This window comes from Arachis hypogaea, chromosome 19, assembly GCF_003086295.3.
Source record: "Arachis hypogaea cultivar Tifrunner chromosome 19, arahy.Tifrunner.gnm2.J5K5, whole genome shotgun sequence".
Classification (NCBI taxonomy): domain Eukaryota; kingdom Viridiplantae; phylum Streptophyta; class Magnoliopsida; order Fabales; family Fabaceae; genus Arachis; species Arachis hypogaea.
Window position 1 is genome coordinate 155,640,912 of NC_092054.1, and position 25,103 is coordinate 155,666,014.

The 25,103-nt window shown below is 32.9% G+C and overlaps 2 protein-coding genes and 1 long non-coding RNA gene across 3 annotated transcripts; 1 reads left to right on the forward strand and 2 right to left on the reverse strand.

The window, feature by feature from the left end:
- Nucleotides 1-3,305: 3,305 nt before the first annotated feature.
- Nucleotides 3,306-4,475, forward strand: LOC112779567 (uncharacterized). The gene has a single exon (XM_025823883.3). It carries the CDS (start codon nucleotides 3,448-3,450, stop codon nucleotides 4,072-4,074), a length of 627 nt encoding a protein of 208 aa, XP_025679668.1. The 5' UTR covers nucleotides 3,306-3,447; the 3' UTR covers nucleotides 4,075-4,475.
- Nucleotides 4,476-7,222: 2,747 nt separating this feature from the next.
- LOC112779155 (uncharacterized) lies at nucleotides 7,223-8,086 on the reverse strand. The gene has a single exon (XM_025823404.1). The coding sequence runs from the start codon at nucleotides 8,084-8,086 to the stop codon at nucleotides 7,223-7,225; it is 864 nt and encodes a 287-aa protein (XP_025679189.1).
- Nucleotides 8,087-14,824: 6,738 nt separating this feature from the next.
- Nucleotides 14,825-17,715, reverse strand: LOC112776813 (uncharacterized). The gene is made up of 3 exons (XR_003190190.3): nucleotides 17,355-17,715; nucleotides 17,212-17,269; nucleotides 14,825-15,348 (listed from the first exon to the last, which is right to left on the reverse strand). It is a non-coding gene; the product is annotated as an uncharacterized lncRNA (long non-coding RNA).
- Between the last annotated feature and the right edge of the window lie 7,388 nt (nucleotides 17,716-25,103).

The following is a 25,103-nucleotide window of genomic DNA, read 5'->3' on the forward strand; positions in this document are numbered from 1 at the left end:
ACGAAATTCTCCCAATATACGCCACACCTGCTATATAGTTGATACTCGATAATATGCTAACTAACTTCTCCCTACATATGATATTGAAGAAGACACGCCGAATGAATTTTAAATTATTTTCTGGAAGGATCAATTTTGTTCGTTAGTAGCTTCGGCTAGTTGGTGGCAGACATAGATGTTTCATGCCATGTCAGACCTTAGGAGAAATGGCCGAACTCTATAAAAAACAATATATATAGGTTAAAAGTAGAAAAGTACTACTTAGAATAATTTTTATACAAAACAATAACGTAAAACAGCTTTAGTATACGAAATTTTTTCCTTTAAATTGGTTGTATAAATAATGAAATGAAAGTGTTTATTGTAGTGTATGGAGTCATTCTTACTTCTTCTCACCGTTTTTGGACATGTTACATCTTATCATTTAATAATACTTTTGGGCCGAGCCATAACTGAAGACCCCAATGACTAGTTGGACCACTGCAAAAGTAACATGAGCCCAATAACAAAAATGCTGCCTTCGATTATTTTCTTTTTTATTAGGCTTCTGAAAATTAGCTGGACCGTAAACAGGCCGTACAGTTTTAACTTTCCAAGTCCATGACCAAAAATAACGACTTTCCAATTCAAAAAAGGGGTTTAGCTTTCACAAAATTTTATTAAATTACGCGAGACTAATCTAATAATCTAATAAATTAAGTAAAGGTCGTACTGAAAGTATTTTAGCACATACGTTTCATAAAATTAAGGCTGGTGTCATGCATAACATCAACAAGAGTTCAATATGTAATTATTATATAAAAAGAAGTATTTATGATTTTTGCCTCAAATATCTCAATGAAAAAATGTTAGAGGCCAATAGAATTTATTTTTTTAGTTAGTAATTAGCTATCAATATTTATAAATATAAATTAAAAATATATTATTAAATTATTAAATTTAAAAAAAATAAATTAATAACTAAAAATAATAACAAAAAATAATAAATTTGGCTGATTCTTGAACATTCTTCTATTTCAATTACATAACTTGGGGTCATTAAATTCAATATAATTCTCTTGGTTGACATCAAGACGAAGAAACGTATGTACGTACGTAGTATAATATATATATGGAAAAGTATAAGTAGACAATGAAAATACTAAACAATGAATATATCAGATGTTTAATTTACTAGATATGCAGATGGTTATCTTCATATTAAGATTTAGGTGAATAATTTAGAAATATAATATATTTTTATTTTATTGGACCAATTTTAGAACCTATTGTTCATATTATTCATAAAAATCATTGTCTACTTAGCAAAGTTCTGATATATAACATACCAGTTCGTAGATGTTATATTGTTATGTCAACATGGCAATTCAATACAGTATACTTGTTGAAATAGTGAGAAGTGTGAACTAAAACAAATATTAATTAATTAAAGATTGACCAAAAATATGAGATTAAGCTAAAAGGCTAAGCAAGCAATTAAGTAATTAAGAAGAAAACCTGCAGTTGGTGGATATGATATATACGCTCGTCGCCAGAACCAACCACCCAAGCAGTCAACGCAGCAACAAAGGTTTATTTTTTTCAAAGCTGCTTTCTTGCCTCTTGCATCCCTGCGGAAATTCAACATTATTTGCAACTGTATATCATCGGTTATTATAGTTTCTATCTTCCTTTTTTTTTTTTAAATATTTTTTTGTCAATTATTGACCCCAGCATTTCTGCCCTTCAATTTATAAGTAACGAAATGTATGTGTATTTGCGCCTACAAACATTTTTTATAACTATATAGAAATTAGAAAATTAGGGATCTCGGAATTTGACTTTTAAGATGACATTGGCTAGCAGCCTAGCACATTAATAATTCAGAGTCAAAGCTCAACTTGAATTCATCCATGGAGGTTATTGCTGCACGTACGCAGTTAGCGTTAAATAAATAAAGTAATTTAACCCACCCACCTGCATACTTGTAATTTGTAAATGCCATGTTGTCATGATTTGATTTAATTATATAATTCACAAATACGTACCGTGTCAGCCGCATTCTATTTTATACAAAGAAAGTAAATAATTAAGTGCTGCATTCTATTCTATATATAGATAGGAGTACTACTAATTTCTAATATTATAATAGAACAGAAAGAGAATATATAGTTTTGAAAAAATATTATCTAGAGACTAAAAATTATCAATAAATCATTGTTACACATACATTATTTTATATTTTAATACTTATTTTATACAAATAACTAAGATTCAGTTAATAATAGACAAAATGCTTAAAAAAAAGGTAAAGTATCGTTTTTGTCCTCAACGTTTGGGATAAGTCTTATTTGTGTCCCTGACGTTTAAATCGTCCTATTTGTATCCTTAACGTTTATAAAAGTGATTCAATGTTATCCTACTATCAATTATACTAAGAAATCAGATTATATTTTTTAATTATTCTTACTTGGATGTATTCATTCTCAATTAGGTCTCACTTGGATGTATTCGATTTTAATATTATACTCACTGTTTGTGTTTAGATTCAATTATGTCCCTAAAAAAGTGATTTATGTAAATGTTGTAGGAATTAGTTTCAACATTTGATGAGCTATTTTTCGGAGTAGATTATCGATTCTATCATAGACATTTGTATTCTAACTTCAAGAAGAGATTTTTAAAACTCAAATTAAAGCGCTCATGATGTGTAATTGATGGCAGGATAATATTGAATCACTTTTATAAACGTTATGGATACAAATAGGACGATTTAAACAAAAACGATACTTTACTAAAAAAATGCAAAGTTTTGCGCCGTGTCTAGTAGAAAATAGATCCTCTCCAATTTTTCTATCACTTGAGGAAATGAAGTGTGATCTCTCACCATTAATTTTATAAGTGGGATTAAAATTAAATATGAGAGAAAAAATAATAAAAGATTAAAGATCACAATTGACACCATCCAATTTTTTCTTTATTAAAGAGGATCCACTCTCTGTAGTATTATTGCAAGGCGGCTTATAGCTAGGTACGACAAAGGAGGCTAAAAGTTACTACTATTGTTTATAGCAATATAAAAACACCAACTTAATTGGAAATTTAATACAATCTTCATCATCGATTTTATCCTTTTCTATTTTTCTTGTGTTGCACGTATCTTCTTGGCCACTTTAATTTTCTTTCATGACGCTAGTAAATCTAATGTTTTCACACATGCAAGTTTCAAAGAAATTAAAGAAACTAGCATAATAAAATAATAACGGAGGAAGCAAGCTAAGGGATTATAATTATATGTATCTGTATTTAATATTGACAAGTAGTTAATTGTTAAAGTGTCAACGGTCAGAATAGTTGGCTAAAAAGCTTTCTCCTTTAACGTGTGAGTACATATATAAGAAGTTGAACCTCTTCCCCATTTACCGTACCATTAATAATCATCACATCAAACATTAATTACAATCCAAGATGAGGCGTGATTCAAGGTTCTTCCATGGCTTTCAGGAAGAGAAGAAGACAACGACAAAGAAGGCAGTGATCAATGGCCCACGGCCTTCTCCCTTGATGATCAACAAGGATTCCCATTTGATTCAGAAGCCTTCTTCAGAGCAGAGAAAACCAATCATCATATACACAGTCTCACCAAAGATTATCCACACCAAGGCCCAGGATTTCATGGCTCTTGTTCAGAGACTCACTGGCATGTCATCATCAAATTCCAATAATGAGGCCTCTGAGAATTTTGGGTCGTCTTTGTCAGATGTTTCCAACAACAGCAGCGGCATCAAGCAGCAGCAGATGAATGAAACTAGCTCAGCTCTTAGGAGGGATAATGATATTATTCATGAAGATAATGATGATGATTATGGTGATAATAAGAAACCGGGTGCAAGTATTCATCAGTATAGTCCCAATACTACTAGTCTCATGAATTTTGCTGATATGCCACTCTTCACTCCAAATTCTTCATCAGATATCTTCTGTTCATCAAGATCGCTACTCTTTAAACATTCCGATTCATCACCTTATGGGATTTTGGGTAATTTGATATCTCCTTCAGGCCTCGAATTCATCAAGGAACTTCCTGAATATTGATACCACACCAGCTCATGAGTTTGGCTACTTTACTTGTTCTTGTTAAGTCACTTGATTCCATCATATATAGCTTCTTCTAGCTAGTGAATATTTTAATTTTGCTTCTTCTTCTTTTTTCTTTGTAGATTTGGTTATATTAGTTGTGCTTTTGGAGTTGTTCAGGCATATGCCACCAGGGATGACCAAAATAATAATGTGAATTAGGATATTTAATTCATTCTTTCTGGACATAAACAAGAAAATTAAACTTGATCAATTTGATGTAATAATTTGACTTTCCCTCTTGTATTGTTATGTTACCATGTTTGTTTCTCATTAATTACGTACCATGTATAAAAGTTGTCAATTTGTAATCTTGTTATCTAAAACAAAGTTATCATTAATTAAGTTTACTTCAGCAATTCCCATTTTCATCAGTTCAGTTGTTCATAACTAATGAGTCTTTTATTCTATATATGAATTCAAGCATTATTTAAGTTAGTCAAATTCAAAGTAAACACATTAATGGAAACAAGTTTAATTTCATAGCTTGGATCACCGACAGGTCTGGTTTGGCATATTTGTCAACATGTATGTCCTTGAGCTGTCTGATTTCAAATCCATTACAGAGCTGTACCTACTAAATAAAGCGAAAGTCAACTCCTTGCTAATAGTTGAAAAATCTATAACTTGATGCTTACAATTATTTACATATTAATAGTAATATTTAACATTTGATTATTGTAGGATAAGTACAAAGAGAGAATAGGGCCCCTATTATTGACTCCACTCACTAGTCCATTCCTTTGAGTTAATATATTGAACCGCCAATTAATGATCTTTCTAAATAATGAAAGAAACATATGATTCAAATATTGATTAAGGAAGCTACCAAGAAGGAAATATCGTTTTCTGAATTTAGAGTCAAATTCAATACAACCAATATTCATCCAAGTCAAACAATCCCTCCTTCCGAAAGTGGAGAATAAATAACTTACACGAATTTCAAGAAGAATAAATTAGGGTAGTAAAGTTTTAAAACTATGCTCAACAGAAAAATTAAAAGAATATATAATTCCTAATTTTGTTTGCTAAAAGAAAATGTTAACCAGATTGAGTTGTGCCTTACAAGATGGCAAAATGTCTAATTAATTTACTCTATCAACCATCAATCATGTATAAATCACTCCTTCCAATATCACAAATGTATGTATTTAGCGTCTCAGATCACAACTTTTAATAATGTATATCCGTGTATTCGTTTGAGGAAATACAAATTAAACCAACATATATCTAAGTGTGAACACGATTTATATAAGTAGGACTAAACATTCAATTCGGTTATTGTCTATTTTTACAAAAGATAAAGTAATTTCTGTAAAAAAAATGATATTTTTATTTTTAATTTTTTTTATTTTGGAATAATAGAAGATTATTTTTCTGTTAAAAAATCCGTTAAATAATAACAAAAATTAGTTTTGTGGAATTTTATTTGTATTTTATGGGGTTTTAAATTTTTACAAACTATTAATAAGTTTGTTTTTGAAATTTTCTTTTATTAATGGTGGTTAAATGAAAAAAAACTATTGACAAAAATGATGCCCCAAAAAAAATTAAAGCAATTGTAGTACAAATACATTTTAAAGGAAAAAAAACATCGAATAAGAAATAAAAGAAGAGAACTTTAATGTTGATAATATTTATATTGGTGATGATGACGGTAGAAGAGATAATAATGATGATGATAAAGCAATAAAAATAATAGAGGTATGAGTGATAATAACGAGGATGAAGAAGGTAGTGATATAGTAGTCGCGGTAGTAATTGGTTATATTGTTGAAAAGAATTTGTGGAGGTTTACAACCCCCACAAAATTAATTTTTATTATTATTTATCAAATTTTTTAACAGAAAAGAATTGTATTGTCCCAAAATAAAAAGGTTGAGAACTGAAGTGTCTATTTTTTTAACAGAGATCGCGTTATCTTTTCTGAAAATGGACAAAGACCGCAGAATTAGGTCTTTACTCATATAAATAGTAATTAATTAAGAGAAATTTTTAGAGATGAATAATTTTTAATATTTTTTGTTATTATTTGGTTAGTAAAGATATTAAATTATTTTTAATATTTAGATATAAATTATATTGATTTATGTGTGTAAAACTCTGATAAATATAAATACAAATTATTATTGATAAAAAATAATAATATTTATTGGCCATGCAATATTGTTCATTAATTAATACAAAATAGAGTAATTTTGGACTAATTTAAACTAATTTATATTATTTTCAAATATTTTTGTAAAAACAATGTTAAAATACAAGATAAGAATATCAATAAGATCTGCTGAGGCAGGAGGTTATATGTCATGGTTAGAGAAAAGTTCACCCCCGTAATTTGTGTTGTAACTTATGAAGGCAAGCATTTTGCTCCATTATACACGAAGCTGAAGGGACAAACAATAATGCTTTTTTGCTTCTCACTCATACATACTAGCATATCAATATACATCCATATTTTTCAAAACGCAATGAATTAGTTTTTGCGTTCACCAGCAAGGCTTTCTAAATTTAGAAGAGACGAATGCATGTGTGAGTGAGTGGGGCGCAAATATCCCAATTCCCTGCTAATAAAGCTTTGCGGAAATCTTTTTTAGATGCACCTAGATATATGCATATTTTCCCTTCATGTATTATATAAATTTAACTCGACTTATTTTTATAAATAACGTTTAATTTTTTATTATTCTTATTTATTAAATTGTTTGTATAAATGGATTACTAGTAACAATCATTAATTATATATTGAGATAAACACAAATTAGCAATTATGCCAGGGATATATAAAATATTTCATAAAAAATTGTTTTGATAGTAACTAATTATTTACTAAAAAATGTATAAAATAAATGCATATTCTTTATATAATATTTAATGACTGACTTAATATGAACTTTTTGTATTTAATATTTAACTTTTTTATTATAATAGTAATCATAAAGGGAAAATTTCCAGGGTCAAATAAAGACTTACACGAACATATTATAACCTACTTTTCTAATTTATTGCACGTATTCATAATTTACAGTGACTTACTCATAATTTACAAATTCTAAAGAATAATAATATATTTTTTCATAATTTTCCATTATTAGTTTATTATTTATTAAATTGGAGGAAGAAGAAGGTGGAAGGAGTTAGGCCACCACGTATTATCTATGTAGGATGCTTTGACGTTCGCTAACGGCAACTTGACGTTCCTTATGTCACCAACTCTCAACACGTAACGACCGTCATCTCTGACGTAAGCCTTATCAACCCCGTCGGATGTAGGCCCCCACTCTGCAACCACCGCCGGCGATCGTTTCCGGATCCTGCTGTCCCAAAGCCTCACTGCCAAATTCCCCGATGCGCTCTCTCCACCTAAAACCACGACCGCGGGCGATGCTGATGCGCAAGACATCACCGGAGCCGGAGGGTTGCCGGAGGCAACGGAGCAGGTTCCCGGTTCCTCATTGTGATCGTAAACAGATTCGTCGTCTGAGCAATCAGAATTATCAAAACCTAACCTCAGCCCTAATCCTATGGTGTCCCATAGCTTCACAACGCTCTTGCTGTTGGCGATTTCCGCAAGCGAGAAGAGGTCGCCGATGCTTCGCCGGCGCAAGAATCCTCCGTCATCGTTGCTTGTGCCTCTAACACGGAAATATTCTCCATCTCTGTGTTTAGCTGTGTCTTCTTCGCTTTCATCTTCGGGATCGGAATTAGACGAGGATACAGAAACGACATCGTCTTCGTCAATGTCACTAAAGTCATCGTCATCGAGGATGGAGGAGAGAGAAGGAGCGGTTTGGCTGAACCTGATGATGAGAATGTTGGTGATGGTGCGGAAGGTGGCGAGGAATGCGATAACGAGAACACCCCATTTGCAGAAGGAGTAAATGGAATTTGTGAAAACGTAATTAGGGTTTTTCTTTTGCAGAGAGATTATTGCAGTTTCGAGATTGTTGTGAATGGAAGGAAGTTGCATGTTTTAATATGGTTAAGCTTTTAACTAAGAAAAAAGAGAAATGAAAGGGTGATTTTATAGGGAAAATTAGTTGTTAGAACTTAGAAACGAAAGAATATTCGTTCCGTCTAAGAAAAAGGTGATGGTTTGATTGAGTCATTGCTTCGCTGTTTAACTTTGCTTGTTATCTTTTTTGCCAATTATATGTCTATGTGTCAACTGTCAAGGGTGAGATTTGATTATGAACTTATGATATACAGTCAGATTTGAATACACGCCTATTCGCATTGTATATTGTGTGGTCCAAACAAATAGGGGAACTATATATATTATTATATTAATGCTACTAATTTATCCATGTGCGTCTCGTGCGTAGTAATATACAAAATCTTTAATCTAACTATTGCTGGCCCCCATGGAAACGTGTAATACTATTAGGGGAACTGTGTTTCACCGAAATTTCCCTAATTCGTTATCCTTATTACTTGAGGATATACATACAAGGAAAATTTTATAGTTGCCTTGTTTTAATTTGGGTAGATTTCTTTGCATCTACACTATATCCTTAATCGGCCAAAGTATTATTATTAAGAAAAGTACTTAGTTAATCGTTATAACAATTTACCAGTGGCCAAGGTGATGCTAATAACAATGGTTAAAGATTGCACAAATTAAAGGAGAACGCTAACCTAGCTTTTGTGAGCCTCTATAGGGTAACAATTTCACTTTTTTGTATCATACGATATAAAAAAATATGTTATTTATACACTAAAATTAATTATTATATTTTTATATTATACTTCAATAATCCAAATCAACTACATACAAAATCCTCCACGAATGATTTGTGGCCCTTGGAAGAATCTATATTATTATTTGCGGTAGAAGAGGCGACAGCAGGTTGCAATGATTTCCTTGTGGCTCCTTGATGTGATAATGAGTGCGCTGACACTACATCATATCCGGCAAATAGGAGCGGTTATGGTAAAGATTAACAGCGATTTTTAACTGCTGTCAAACGGATAGCAGCGGTTGAAATATTCGCTAAAAGATAGCATGCGGCTAAAAGCAATCATTGGAACAATTGCTGCTAAATGGTATTTTGCTGCGGTATAGTTTTGCAGCGATTCTTTCCGCTACAAAATCGTAAAAATATGATTGCTTGGAGATGGCAGCGGTTAACAACCGCTGCAAAATGCTATCCGTTGAATTATTCTGTTAAGATATAGCAGCGGATCTAAAATCGCTGCCAAATGTTGAGTTACACTTTTTTTAAAAACCTGAATTTACACTAAAATATGCCCATTCTTTTATTCTTTATACGTTCTTCCACTCAGTTGTGTTAACTTATTAAAAAACACTAACAGCGAATCAAACTATAAATTACGAAACAAAACAAAAATATATGCAAAAGTGAATCATTATAATAGTCATTTGAATTCAGTGCATCGATGACTGTAAAATACATATAAAGTCACCAAAATAAAAAACTACAAATAAATATCTCAAAAGTCATTATGATAGTGAAAAATTAAAGAGTATTCAGATTACAACATTGATAATTCAAATCAGTAGCTGCCCGCACATCATCTTGCATGGGATGAGGTTGGTGCACTTCTCAAAGAATCCAAATCTGTAGCTATTTCAGGTGGCAAATTTACCTCCTTGTTGCTAGATTATGTATCTTAATAAATTTTTCATAGTCTGCATTTTTGTCTTATCCTCTGCTGCCTCTGCCTCCATTCTCTGTCTATTTGCCTTTTCCTCTGTTGCGTCTGCCTCCATTCTCTGTCTCTTTGTCTTTTCCTCTGCTGCTGCTGCCTTAAGTTATGCTGCCTCCGCCTTAACAGATAACAATCATCAAATTATATTACAATCATCAACACACAATCATATAACAGACAACACTATATTACCAGAAACATGTCACCATTCTGGAACTGAATTTAAATTAATTACTTCTTCGTGTCTCTTTCTTGCCATCATTTTCGAACCTCCGGTGTGTGTGTACAGTTGCTTTGAATGATTAATGACATTTTTTTACACTTCTTCTACACACAAAATGACAAACATAAATATTATCGGGATAAATTACTACACTTTTAATGGTTTTATAAGTCAGGCATGTACAACTTTAGGAAACACAAAAAAGGATAAGGCGACGAACTTTTTGGTAGTAGTTTTTTCACTATCACAATAAATTCAGCATATTTAGTAGTAATTCATAACGATTTATATTAGAAAACAACGAAATATCAACTAAATATTTGTTACCTGTGTGTCCTCGTTCAACCGATATTCAAGAAACTTTCTCCAGTGATTTGCCTCTATTCCTGCTGGCTTACGCTTGAGGTTTTTCGCAACAGTCAGTTCTTCGTCATAAACCTTATGGAACAAATGATTTCTTGCGTTCCTCCAAGAACTTCCTATTCTTTGTACAATTCCCCGCTTTATGATCCCTCTTCCATCGTCCTTATAGTGGAAGACTCGCTACAAGTAGTTCAGATCATAAGATAACACAATAAAGATGATAACGATATTGACATCAGTGCTTTCACACCGTCATTGTAACCATTAACTTTAACTCCAAATCCATTCTACATCACAGAAGAACCTATATACACGATTCATCAACACAACACACAAACAAATATGATTGAGAACTTTCCACCATGAAAACTTTATCCTAAAGGCTAAGTTCAAAATGCAAGTTTGACAACCAATATAAGCATATAAATAGCAAGAATCACCTCCAATATAAGCATGCCTAATCACCTTCAAAGTATGAACCGAATCCCCCTTGCTCGACCAGCTTAGTAGTGATCAAATATATATCACTTCATTTAATAATGATTCTAGTTACTAATACAATCCGTTAGAAATTTTTTACAAATGAACCCTTCAAATCCTATTAAAGGAATCAGGCTGAATCTCTTTTACAATAGCTTTCTACAGGCATGGACTACAATAACCAAGTTGAAATGTGAAGGGATTTTTGGTCGGGATGGTTGACAAGGAGCAAACCAATATAGTAAGATAAAGAAAATATATAATCATTAACCACCTCAAACAGACTTACATATTATCAAACGACACATCATTAGACATGATTGATTCTCGGCAACAAAATTCAAAGAAGTGAACAAAAAGAAACCCAACATGCACTATTCTTCTCTAATTTACCAGGCTAAAACAAAAAAATAAAAAACCAAATGGTTCCACCTACTAATAGAGAATAGCAGCACATAAAAACAGCAACCCCATAGTTAGGAAATAATTAAATAATCTCTCAACAAATAATTAAAACCATAAAACATTCAAAATTTCAAAGTTAGAAAGGTAACAGAATCAACTACGAGCATATGTGTTCCATATTTATTTTCCCCTGCCATTTTCATTTAACCGGAAATCATAACCTATAGCTGCTCACTCTCTAATTGTTTACAATAGGAGCAGCTTTAACATTCTCATGAGATTTCTAAGTTTTTTCATTATTATTGTTATTATTATTACTACGACTAGTATTTACATTGTTATACATGAAGGACCAGATTAATTGGGGATTGAGTTATATAATAATGTACTGCAAATTACACTATACAAAAAAGTCATTAGAAATTATTCGATATTCTATAAAAAAATCTATACAGTCGATATCATGTGTGTGCATCTTAATCTTTTCTTGTAGTGTTCATTTAATAGATAAAAAAAGCATTTTACACTAAGCATTGGTAACGCCTTACTTTATAAAAGAAATACTAAACATTACCTTAAACTGGTCAAAGGCATGCTCCTTGGAAGCCTTGCTCATTGTCCTCCAACTTTTTTCAGAAATTGGTAACTGTTGAAAATCATATGCCAATGTCCCCAAGAACCCGCTCAATAGGCCCGCTGCTTGATAAACTTGTTGCAACTCTCTGTTATGGTTTAGCACGATCTTCTTTCCAGGAGGAAGTGCTAATGCCTCCTTAACAGTCAGCTCCATACAATAAGTCACACCATTTTTTAACAGAGGGAACGAACTTTAAATGTTAGTTTACTCAACAAATTAGAATGCACGGATAAGAATAATTACACTTCCTAAGAAACTAGCATCAAAAGAATACCTATGATATCAACAACCCAATAATCGATGTCCTTTTTTTTGCCGTTGGCATTGCCTTGGCGTTCAACTTCATGTGTAGCAAATAAGTCGTCCACATGGTCATCGAACGACTCGACCTCATCCGCCTCCGGGTCATAGTCTTCATCTTCTGAATGGTCGTTTACAACTTCATGTAAATCCGGACGCTTTTTATTTATCGTAAGAGCTCAAGCATCCCGAATGTCACTTGACGGAGCCAGCCGTGCTTCATTGCGCGGTGGTCTAAATGGTATAGCGTTAACCCGGGATTGTCGAGCACCATTGTCGGAATGCGGAGGTGGAGGTACTCTAGCACGTCGCTGTGCACTAGAAGTATTTGCACCCGTATCATGTGTTCCATCCGTATGCTAAAATCAAAGTATTTAGTAAATCAACCAATTTTTTTCAGTATTCCCACAAATTATATTGAATAAAAGTCTATCCTAAAAGGCAAATGAACATGTGATCTAAGTTGTGCATTAAATAACTCACCGGAGTAGCGTGTGTTTGACTATCAGGGAAAGCTACAGCTCCGGCTGCAGTACTAACGGTGTACCGAGGTTTTCTTGGCATTTGACTATTCCTTTACACAACACAAGGTCATTAGACAATTAGCAAAATAACAACAATGTAAAACTCAATAGTGCACAATGATTATATCAATTACATGAATAAAGTTTTAAACAATATAGTGCACTATTTAACAATTTTAATGTCTGAATAGTAGTAAATACATGAAAATAATTAATCAAAAAAAGCTCTGGTATCAACTTTTAAAGGTGCTAATATAGGAGACAAACTTGGTTCTATTAAAGATGACATGGCAAAAATTTTTTATCCCCAAAAAATAAGTCTCCAATTGATGTGAGAAATTAATGAAACTGTGACCTAGAATTATATCAAAACAAAGCGAGCATTACTGTTCTCAGAAATTGATGTTACAAACAATACAGGATGTAATATGTTCCCAGAAATTGGAAAAGCTTATGGGGCTGTATCACATTTTGTACTGACCCCAATGGAAAGAGATCAGACACATCGTTATGTGCTAGTCAATTGCGAGGTCGTCACTCCATTTATTGAGTAAGTATGCACATGTAATCATTAAGCACGATTATAACCAATTTCAAACACTCAGTCGATGGACTAATTTCTTGTTATGTCGTAAAGTACATTTAGGGCAGAAACCAAGCGAAAATTACGGGATCAAACAAGGTCGCAAACTAAGATAGACCGTGTTGTGCATGCAGAATTTCCTCGCCGGTTCAAGCGTGAGGTTCGTAGAAATTTAACCAGACCAACCTATTTGTGCCCTAGAATTATAAATTATAAAGTCCAATTTTTAGACGAACAAACTATAATTTATGGTGCTAGGTTCCAATGGACAGTACTGTCCATTCAAAAGAAATGAAGTTGCTGGCATGTGGTCCCATACTTCAGGCAAGACGTTTTGGGGCATACAACATCAATGGATACAAGTTTAGAACTATCACAAAGGAAGACAGGTTGAAAACACAAAATAGTGGAGTTTATGTGTCATCCAATACAAGAAGTTATGCTAGTATGCGTGACAACAGAGTGGCTGTTGGTAGTGTTCCATATTATGAAAAAATTGTGGACATAATCGAACTGAACTACAGCTGCCATTTCACAGTGGTTTTATTCAAATGTATTTGGGCTGATACAACTACGAGCAGAGGAATCAAACAAGACCATCTGGGCCTTACCAGCGTTAATTTTATTCGTCTAATTTACACCGGTGATCAAGAAGAGGATGAACCGTACATATTGGCATCAGAAGCTCATCTCGTGTACTATGTACGTGATGAAGTAGATCAAGAATGGAGTGTAGTGGTTCATGTAAAATCACGAGACTTGTATGATATGGGAGGAGAGAATGAAGATGTTGAAGCTACTTTTTCTCCTCAGCCCGGGTTGAACATGTCAGCAGCAGGTGACATCAATGATTTACAGTTGACAAAGGATGACGATATAGAAGATCCAGTAGCAGATATTTCTGATAACATCGATTATGTGGCATAGTGAAAATATGGCAAAACATGTACATCATTTTTAGAGTATCTGTGTGTGTTTGATAAGTTTAACAGTGTTCATGATGTACGCAGTTTGCTGGTTACATTACTATATGTGTTTTCGTATTTGAATTAAGATTTCATTTTAAGTTGATTTTCATGAATACCACAAGTTTCTCATTTTTTCCAACAATTTTTGCTTTTAAAAGTTAGTTTTCAAGGATTTGTTGTTCTCATCATCATTGTTATTATTCTTAACCTCCAATAAAGAATATTATGATATCGAGTAAATTATCTTGAATTACGATATTGTTATCATTGACAAATATATTTAATATAAAATGGTGTTGTAACAAGAGTAATGAAAACGGAGGATTTCTCATCATACTGTGTGTAACGGCCCAACTTCCAGCATGTCATGATCATACTAAAAGTTGAACGTTACCAACTTGTTTCCCCAACTTAAGTAATATTTAATAAATATAAGCCTGTTCGTTGTTAACACCTCGCGAGTTTCGAGTAATTTTTTTTTTAAAACAATAGTAGTTTAGAGTCGCATACATAGAGTATAACAACGAAACATGAGTACACACATTTAAGAAATTGTAGAAGGCAATACATAGAATATCACACCACAATATACATCATAATGCAGAAGCAGCTCAGTTATACTAGTAAGGAATTATAACACAGCATCCTTCAGTTAGTGACTCATATAATATATACACATATATACATAAGACGTCCCGGGGCCTGGCCTGTCCAAAAGCCCCTAAGCTGGCACCCAGGTTAGGCTAACTCTATGACATGCCTATTCCCTCTGAGCATGCTAGTACAAGTGAGGGAAACACTCTAAGGTACCGTGGTTAGAATGGACGCCTCAAAAGTCTCCTCGTCTCTGATCCAAAAGCCCCTCACAGAAAACCGTTGGGTAGGTGATGATGCCTGCTCGCTGGTGCCCCATCTGGCTCATTGCTACCAGAAGAGATATCCTCGATCTCAGGGTCACGTACTATATAATTACGTACACAAGGTGCCGCACATCGGATGTAATACTTGTAGTTGCGCACTGGATCGTCGTGGATGTACAGATGATTAATCTCGTAGGGCATGACTCCCGTGTCCATCTGAAGAGGTGTAAGGGGTAAGAACTGGGGAGTTCTTAGTAAGGTCGGGGTTCATAGTTAAGTCCATTTATAATGTCCGCTTTCAAGTTTCTAAATCCTTTGAAAATCGATGGTTTAACAATCAAATATTCAAAACCTTTTCAAAAGAAATCAGTTAATTAACCATAAATCCAAACTTCTTTTCCAGATATAAGAATCTGAAAAGTTTCCTAATGGTATGAATGACCAACTTGTCCCAAGCATAGGTTCAATTAAGTCTATGCTGTAAGAGTTTGATTTTTCATACTTTACTAGACTATAAACATAAAAGAAGTTACCTACGCGGTATAAATGATCATCTTGTTCCAAGCATAGGTTCATTAAGTCTATGCTGAATCAGTCAGATACTTTATACAAAGCTAGACCTCAAACAAACCAACCACAGCCTTAGGCCCAAACAACTCAATCAACATCCAATCACCACAATCCAAACAATCAGTCACAAACACAAGTAATGAGGTTCAAACACAATCAAGAGCAGTTACGTCAAGTATAGCAGTTAGCAATTAAACAGAGTTGTTCACATAGGCAAACCAATTAAAATATGCACAAACAAGTATGATGCATGTCTGATCCTACTGCAGGTAATGAGCTCATTTGTCGGTTTCGACCCGCACCCGACGCAATCCGACCCTCCAGGTCAGATAAGGCCTTCCCAGAACTTAATCCCAGATTAAGTACCGCATACCCTCTACCAAGTACTCTCGACTTGCAGGGCTGGTATTTGCTCAAATCTCAATATACCGCAGGTATGCGAATCAGGCCTCTACCAAGCATTCAGCTTGCAGGACTGGTACATCTCTACCGCAGCCTGTCTGGGAAGCAACATCACAATACGGGCGTCCCCGCATAATATTCACAAGCATCGCCCGAAGGCTCATAAGTCACATATAACCATACTTTTCATCACTTAGTAATCATCTTCATCATCTTTCCACAATCATAAATCAAGCATCACAACGTCACAGTGAGCTCATTTTACAATTCTCTGCTTACTCTGTAAGGTCAAGCACACTGCTATATAGCTTTTAATTCCTTTTCTTTCCAACATGTATGAAAGTTTCTAAAACCTCTTTCATTACCATACATACCTCAATACTTTCTCTTGAACTCTTCCTTAGGTGTTTAATAAAGAGAATTAAGGAATTCTGGACTCAAAACTGCCTTCCTGAGACTTTTAGGAAAAACTGTCTTTTTATCAATATTTTATTATTATTAATAAAATAATATTATTAATAAAATAATATTTTAATATTTTAATATTAAAATAATAATATTTTATTTAACTTTCAAAAATTACATTTTGACCCCTGAATTTTTTGGAAATTGCATTTTGACCCCTTAACTTTTAATATTTGCACTTTGGCCCCTTAACTTTTCTTTAATTAACTTTCAACTCCAAACTTTTTAATAATTATAATTTGACCCCAAAATCATCAAAACCAATGTTTTTCTTGTCCTTCAAAGACCAAAAATATTTTTCCAAAAGTTCATCAGATTTCAACTTGATTTTCAACTAGTTTTTCAATCTTTTCGGTAACCGATTTTTACCTGATTTTGACCAAACCAAAGAGCAACGGTTCAGCCATCAAATACACATCAAAAACACATCAAATATCATGAATTTCATGGCTGGAAAGCCACGTTTTCCAGCAGCAACAACAACAACTTCAGAACCATCAAAAACTTGATTTTCAAGCATTAAACAACAAGATCTCATGATCAAACCATCACACAAACACTCAAAATCAAGCTTCAAGCAACAAGAGCTGATTTAACACTTCAAGAACCAAACCAATCATTGATTAATTTACCAAACCTTACCTCCTTTGCAGCTGCCAAGAATTGAACCAAGAACAAGCTTCCAAAAACACTTTTACGCCTATTTTAACATCAAAAACAACTTTAGAACCATATGAACCATGAAGGTTGAAGCTTCATGATGGTGAAAAGTAGGTTTTCCTCACCTCAAGGCAGCTAGAAATCACGTTTTCTTAGAGCCTGTGGTGATTGAACAAGAGATCTTAAGAGAAAACATGAAGAAAACATCATCAGCTTGACTTCCCACCATGGATGAAACTTCAAGGAGGAGGAGCAGCCATCATGCCTTGATTTACTCCATGAAAATTGATATAGAAATGAAGAGGAGGAAGAGGTGATCATTTTGGTCGGATTAGATTTTTGATAGGGGTTTTAGTTTGAAAAAGAACGGAGAAAGAAGCTTAGGTGTTCATGGAAGTTTTCATGGAAGTTCTTCCATTTCTCTCTCAATAATTTCGAATTCTAACTTGTTTAGAAAGTAAAAATGATAGTAATGATGATACATGGGAGAACGTGGGGTTTGGATAAGCATTATCCTAAATTTTGGTGTAAAAATATCTCAAGAAAGGATAATTACGGAAGCTAGATGTATTAGAACACAAGTATTTCTTACTTTTTCCTTAAGAAAGCTTTGCTTGGAGAGCAAGAAAGGAAACATGTGGTGGCTAACTCTGGGAGAGCCACGTGTCACTGGGTGCTGACTCATCAGAGTTTAATAATAAAATATCATTCTGAAGATAATTACGAAAATTAGATACATCAGATTATACTACTTAAGGATAAACATGAGCTTTACTAGTATAAATAATACTAGTAACATGATAATCATGAGAATAAAAGATATATGATGAAGCATTAGCATTGCTAAGTTCATCTAAGAATGCCGGTATTATCCATTACCGGTAGATTTCTAGCTCAGTTATTATATTACCAAATATAGATCAACATTAACCACATTAGAGAAAATAATAATATAATATTTCAAATAAAATAATAATATATAAATATTATATTAATATAATTTTTCTCTCGAAATTCGAGACCGGCTCGTCACATAGAGACAAACTACGGAAATCAGAATTTTGAAATTCGGACCCGAAGTGGTTCAAAAACGCAACTTTTTGCGACGTGCCTGCTTAGATTAGGAGAGGTGTCTAGTGCAGTCAAGCTGCTGACTCAGCAGCTTGATGACATAGCACCTGTGTAGTGGAGGTGCTTATATGCACTAAAATTCCTAAAAATTCCATAAAAATTCCGGTTGATCCCGAAAAAGCGCCGTTTCTTCGAGGCTAAAGGCTAGGCCGTTACACTATGCAGGCACAACATTCGCTAACGAAATGGCTATGACCTCTCCATTCTCTTCATTGGAACATGCAATTACGGTTGCCAGAGACATATGGTACCGTAAGTTGAATGTTAGGTCTTGGTTGGAGGCTTTATCAGGACGATCTTGTTCTAATGAATACTTGGAAACGGCAAACGAAGCTACTGTGCAGGTCTGTTTATTAGCCGTACCCTTAAACACTTAAGTTAAACATTATTTGATTAATAAGTATTTTACTTTGATATATGCGTACAACATTTAACCAATGATAGTTGTTACGTTCATGCTAAATTTTGTAGGAACTTCATGAATGGGGATTAAGATACGAGAAGAAATTTGGCTATATTTTTGTGACATTTGTAGCTGGAAGGACATCTGAAGACATACTTGCTGAATTAAAGGTTAGAAATAAATTTCTAGCATAGAAAGTGAATTACAAAGACACAATATGCTTTACAAAAAAGACCATCAACTATACATTTTATTATGGTTCAGATGCGCTTTAATAACTCGCATGGTGTTGAGTTGGAGATTGCTTCAACAGAAGAATTGAAGTATATAGAACGTGCTATTAGAGAGCTTCTTTCCAAGAAATCTGTCCAAACTACCGATGAAGGAGATGGTAATAGTTAATTTTGTATTTGTTAATGTTGAAAGTCCTCTTTCCATAATTCTGCAATTTTTTTCCTTAATAACTAGGTAATGACCTGGAAGTTATCAGTATCTTTTAAGTATATTTATATATTGTTGGTTGCATGTTCATATATTCAGTGTCAGCTGAATATTCAGGTGAAATAGTTGCTGACACTCTAGATGGAGCAGACACTGATTCAAAAGACGATTTAGATGTTATCTCCTCTGGTGGATATGACATCTCCAGGGATGTTGAGCTCAATAAGGTTCCAGAAGACAATGAAACTTTAAACACCCAACATAGAGAAGATGTCGTACGTGCTGCAAAAGGGGTTTCGATCTGAACAAGTTGCCATAGTTTGGAGATGACTTATCAGATCCGTTATCACGTCACTGCAGCGGATTTCTGACAGAGTATTTCTGGCCAGGTCAATATGATGTTGATGAGAAATTTTGACTCAAAACTTATTTGTCTACTTTAGTAATTATGATTTTTATGCTCCATTGAACTTTGTTTTGAGTTTATGAATTCGGACGTTCACTTGATTTTTATGTTACCATTTATGGTTGAATACTTACTCAAAATGGCTGATAGTGCAAGAGAAAATCTGATACGTAAATTTATTTTTAGTTATTCATTTATAAATATTTTTTTAATTAATTATTTATTTTTTATGTAACACAAAAATAAAAATTTATTTAATGCATTAAGTTACAATATTTGAAACATGTTTTTTCAGTAAAAAAAATTGCGAGGACTAGAATAGTTTTAAGACGGCAATAATGTTTATACAAAAAAAAAATTCAATTTAAAAATAATATTGCAACGGTTAGAAAAAAACCGCTGCAAAATGAGTATCAATGTATTCAACAACTGTACATTTTACAGCGGTTACAGAAAAACCGAAGCAAAATGAGATTATTTGGTAGCGTTCCCTAAAATCACTACAAAACGGGTATATTTCGCAGCGATTACTAAAAAACTGCTGCAAAATGAGATCATTTGGTAGCGCCCCTTGAAACCGCCACAAGAATAGCTGGCAGATTCTATTTAGCAGCGGTTAAAAAAACCGCTGCTAAATCATTATAGTTGTTGTTCATGGTTTCCAGCATGTGGAGTTAAAGATTGTGACGTTTTAATAACCATTCATAACGTAACAGTTACAGGACTAGTAACAGCATATAACTTTCTCAAGTTAGCTTCAATATCTATGGATCTTGTTGTTAAAATATTTAGAAGGTAAGAAAGAACAGTAAGCTCAGAGAATATAAAAAAGAATAGTAAGCTCAGCTCTATGAGAAAGAGCAGTGATAAATCTAAAAGGAAAAGAAAAATTAAAACAGCAACAAAGACTTATATATATATATATATATATATATATATAGTGACTATTGAAACTCAAGACTTATTAAAAAAGACACTAGTAACTAATTAAGAAAGAAAGCAATGTAAAGAAAGACAGTAATGTAATTTTGCACACTGTTATTGTACACTATTACTCTCTATCCTTAAAAGCACAAAAATTAGGAGAATTGATTTCTTGATTGCTAATCCTATCTGAATTACATTGTATTAAAATAGAATGATTATTATTACTAAAAGGTTTACGAGAATAGGTAGAATTGTAAGATAAAGTAGATTTCTCATAAGCATACCTAGGAACTCTGAGATTGTGAAAGGAATAGATCCCATTCCTAGCTATGCCCTGTAAGAGAAACTCCCTGGTAGCCTGATCATGAATAAGGCAGAAATTAGGCCAGAATTAAAAAAAGACACCATTATCAGCTGCAAACTTAGAAACGTTAAGCAGATTTTGAAAAATTTGGGGTACATGGAGTAAATTTTGGGAAATAGATCCTCTCCGGTTTTTTTTAACACTTGAGGAAATGAAGTGTGATCTCTCACCTTTAATTCTATATGTGAGACCAAAAATAAATATGAGAGAGAGAACAGTAAAGGGTTAGATTTAACACTGGACACCATCCAGTTTTTTTCTACTGGAGAGGATCTACTCCCTAAATTTTGTAATCGAAAAGTAACATTAGCATATGGATCATGCAAAATTGAAGAACCATAGTTTTGAATGGCAATACCTGACCCATTATCTACATACACTTGATCGGAGTCATTGTTACTAGTAGTGGAAGTTAGCAAATTGGATGGATCGGGGTCAAGTGATTGCTCGCACCAAAATTTACAAGCCAGGCAGTATCACTTATGGAGGAGGAAGAGCTTATGAGATATGCAGTTGGTTGATGGAAACTTGAAGAGGGTGGTAGAGGTTGAGCATTAAGGTAGGGAGGCTGAGAAGATGAGTTAGGGTTTCCAGAATTAGGATTGAAAGACTGATCAAACCTATGATAGTAGTTCCATACCACATGATCCATCCTTCCACACAGTTGACACTGCATTCTTGTGTTATTGTTGTTGTATCCAAATCTACCTTCTCCTCTACTATTTCTGCCTCCACGTCCTGTTCTAAAAGCATTACCTCTGTTGGAATCAAAATTTTGAGAAGGATTCTGCACATAATGGGCTATATACATGCCAGAGGTTAGTTTCTTGAAGCGTTCAAGCATTTCTTCATGGAAAAGCAAAAATGATTCAGCCTCTACAATCCTAAAAGACCGTCTCTTTGCTATTACGGAATAAATATACACGGTATATTCTTCAGAAAGACCCTCAATAATAGCTTGAAGATGATCATCTTCTGGCACTTCATATCCCACAGCAAATAGAGCGTCAACAATTCTTCTAATTTTGGACAAGTAATTAGCAGCGGAACCTATTTTCTTGCACGATCTCAATTGACTCTTCAGACTTTGAACACGAGTAAAGGAGACTACCTGAAAGTAATCATCACGCCTATACTTCAGAAAATATTGAGAGGTGAATCACTTTATTCTTGAAACAATTAGTCATGGAAGCAACAAGCCATGTTGTGAGGGTTCTATCTCTCTGGCGCCAGGTTTTGTATTCTTCAGATTATGTTATCATTTTCTTGGTAACATTAGTTGTAAACTGCTCAGGAATCTTGGAGGGGTCAAGATGACTTTTAAGACCAAGACTCTTAATAGTGAGAATTGTAAGGTACCTCCATGTAGAGTAGTTATCTTCATTTAGTTTTTCAGCAATTGGGGAGAAGGTCTTCTTTATTAAATCAGAAAGGATGATTCCATTGTGGAGCTAAAACTAATAGGCTCTTGATACCATAAAAAATTCAGAGAAGGTAAGAAAAAACAGTAATCTTAACTCTGAGAAAGAGCAGTGATAAATTTGAAAGAAAAAAAAAATTAGAACAGAAACAAAAACTTATAATGAGAGTAATCAAGCATCATTTCATTTTAGAATTACACACTTGTTAAGCCAAATTTACTATATATACATATATATATATGATACTAATGACTAATTAAAAAAGACAGCAATACAAAAAAAGATAGCAATATAATTTTGCACATTACTATTGTATACTATTATTCTCTATCCTTAATAGTTGTTTCTTGTTTCTTCTCAAATTTAACTTTCTGCCAAGAATCAACTACATATATAACCCAAATACTGTAACATTAAACATATATTATGGGGTGGTTCTTGCCCAATGTTAATCTTTTTTCTCTCTTTTCCGAAAATTTCTTTTAGATCTGGTACTCCAATCATAACCTAAAATCAAACAAAAAGTAACAAAACTAAATATAAAAAGTAACAAAAATTAAACGAAAAGAAGAAGAACTGTGATTTAAAAACAAAAATGTAAAAATCAAAAAACGCAAAAATAAAGATATCATACCTAAAATCAAACAAAAAGTAACAAAATTAAACACATGAAATAGTAAAAATAAAAAATGTAGAAATCAAACAAAAAGAAGGAGTAGAAATTTTCCTTGATGCAAAAACGAAAATATAGAATTAAACAAGGAGAAAAAAAGAGTAGCAAAAACTAGAAAAGGTTATTATAGCGGATGTGGCATAGAATCGCAACGAAGATGGTAATACATATTGCATAAAGAATCGCACCTAAAATTGAAAGAGAAGGTAGTTTTAGCGCGTGTGACTCATGGATATGAGAAGATATGAGAGCATATGTATAAGTGAGAGTGGGAGTATTTTTTTTAGCTTTTAAATTTTTGTATTTATATACGTAAAGTAATACCATAATTTAAATATGTATAAGTGAGAGCATATGTGCATGAAAATAACAAAGATAGAATAATTTAAAATATAAAACATGAAAACAAAAAGAAAAAAACATTGTCATGATGACGAGGCAGAGAGAAAAGAGTTTTTTTTTTTTGAATATTTATCCTTATTTTTTATAATTTCTTTTAAGGATTACAAAAGCTTTAAAAAAATTCATTTTGATCTTTGATAATTAATTTTTGATAATTAATTTTGTGAGACTGGTTTATTTTTTGTCAATGATTTTTTTTACAACATGCTTATGTGACACATTAAAGTGCCTTTAAAACTTAAAAGTAAATTCTATCGCACCGGCGTACCGCTATAAGACCGGCTATGTTTTATGGTACATAGTGTTGGGCGGCCAAAGGGGAGCACGAACCTAAGCTGAGTGTGGCGAGATGAAGATGTTGAGATGGATAAGTGATCATATACGATTGGATAAAATAAGGAACGAAGATATAATGGAGAGAGTTGGAGTATCACCCATTGTGGAAATGATGGTTGAATCGCGTCTCAGATGGTTTGGACATGTGAGAAGAAGACCGATATAACACCCAGTCAAGAGGGTGGATGAGATGGAAGATAGACAAGGGGCGAAAGGTAGAGGTAGACCTAAGAAGACCATCCATGAGGTGGTCAAACGAGATCTACATACAAACGGTCTCCCTGTAGACATGATACATAACAGAGCACAATGGCGTCGTTTGATTCATGTAGCCGACCCCACCTAGTGGAACAAGACTTTATTGTTGTTGTTGTTGTTGCTTATGTGACACATTAATTACTAATATATCTTTTATTTAATTTTTATAAATAAAAATTAAATAAAAATCACTAATATTTTTTAGTTTTACACAATAAATTTAGTCAATATATTTAAAAAAATAACCAAAAAAATAAAAAAACAAACAATTACCCCTAAAAAATAATGAGACTTCTAACAAAAAAAATTTGCCAATCCTAATTGACTCTTAACAGATAACTTAACAGTTTAATACAAAGAAAAAATATTAATAAATAAGTTAACCAGTCTCACAAAAATAAAATTCAAAAGTCGAAAAAGATATTTTTTTTATTGAAGACTTCATTATTTTTTGAGATAATTATTAGAAACCGTTTATAATTTTTTTCTTTCATTTTTTCTGTTTTTATCTTTATTTTTTGGTCCTTAGATGTGACTCAATTTCAAAAATACCTAGCTAAGAAATATTTGTGTAAATCATCTTCAATCTTATATGTAAGTATGTAACTATTATGATTCTTCACTTTATTACTATTATATAAGATATAAGTAGGCTTACCAACGAAAGACATGATATTTAAAAGACAACTGGACAAATAGGAGTTCAAATTTTCTTCCAAAGTTAAAATCCTCATATACTATATAAATATCTTAAAAATATTATTTATATATTAAAATTTAGCTACTAAAATTAATTATTATATATTTGTGTATAAATATATACGTTAGTTTAATTTATTTTTAATATATATTTTATATTAATAATTAATTTAATAACTAACTTTAGTATATATTTAATATGGTAGAATTATATAGTATGTACATATATGATATTAGATGGCTCCAAAAACTATGACTTCATTCCAAGATCAGGAATATAACGAAGACATAGATTGGTATATCCTGATCACATGCCAAATTGGATAAAACAAATTATAATTCTAAATCAATGTTTATAATTGAATTTCCTCTTGTTTTTAATGATGACGTGGCAGTTATTTCAATATTTGACC

What these genes read in the sequence shown, in the direction of transcription:
- LOC112779567 (XM_025823883.3), top strand. Translation starts at nt 3,448, where the DNA reads ATGAGGCGTGATTCAAGGTTCTTCCATGGCTTTCAGGAAGAGAAGAAG.
- LOC112779155 (XM_025823404.1), bottom strand. Translation starts at nt 8,086, where the DNA reads ATGCAACTTCCTTCCATTCACAACAATCTCGAAACTGCAATAATCTCT.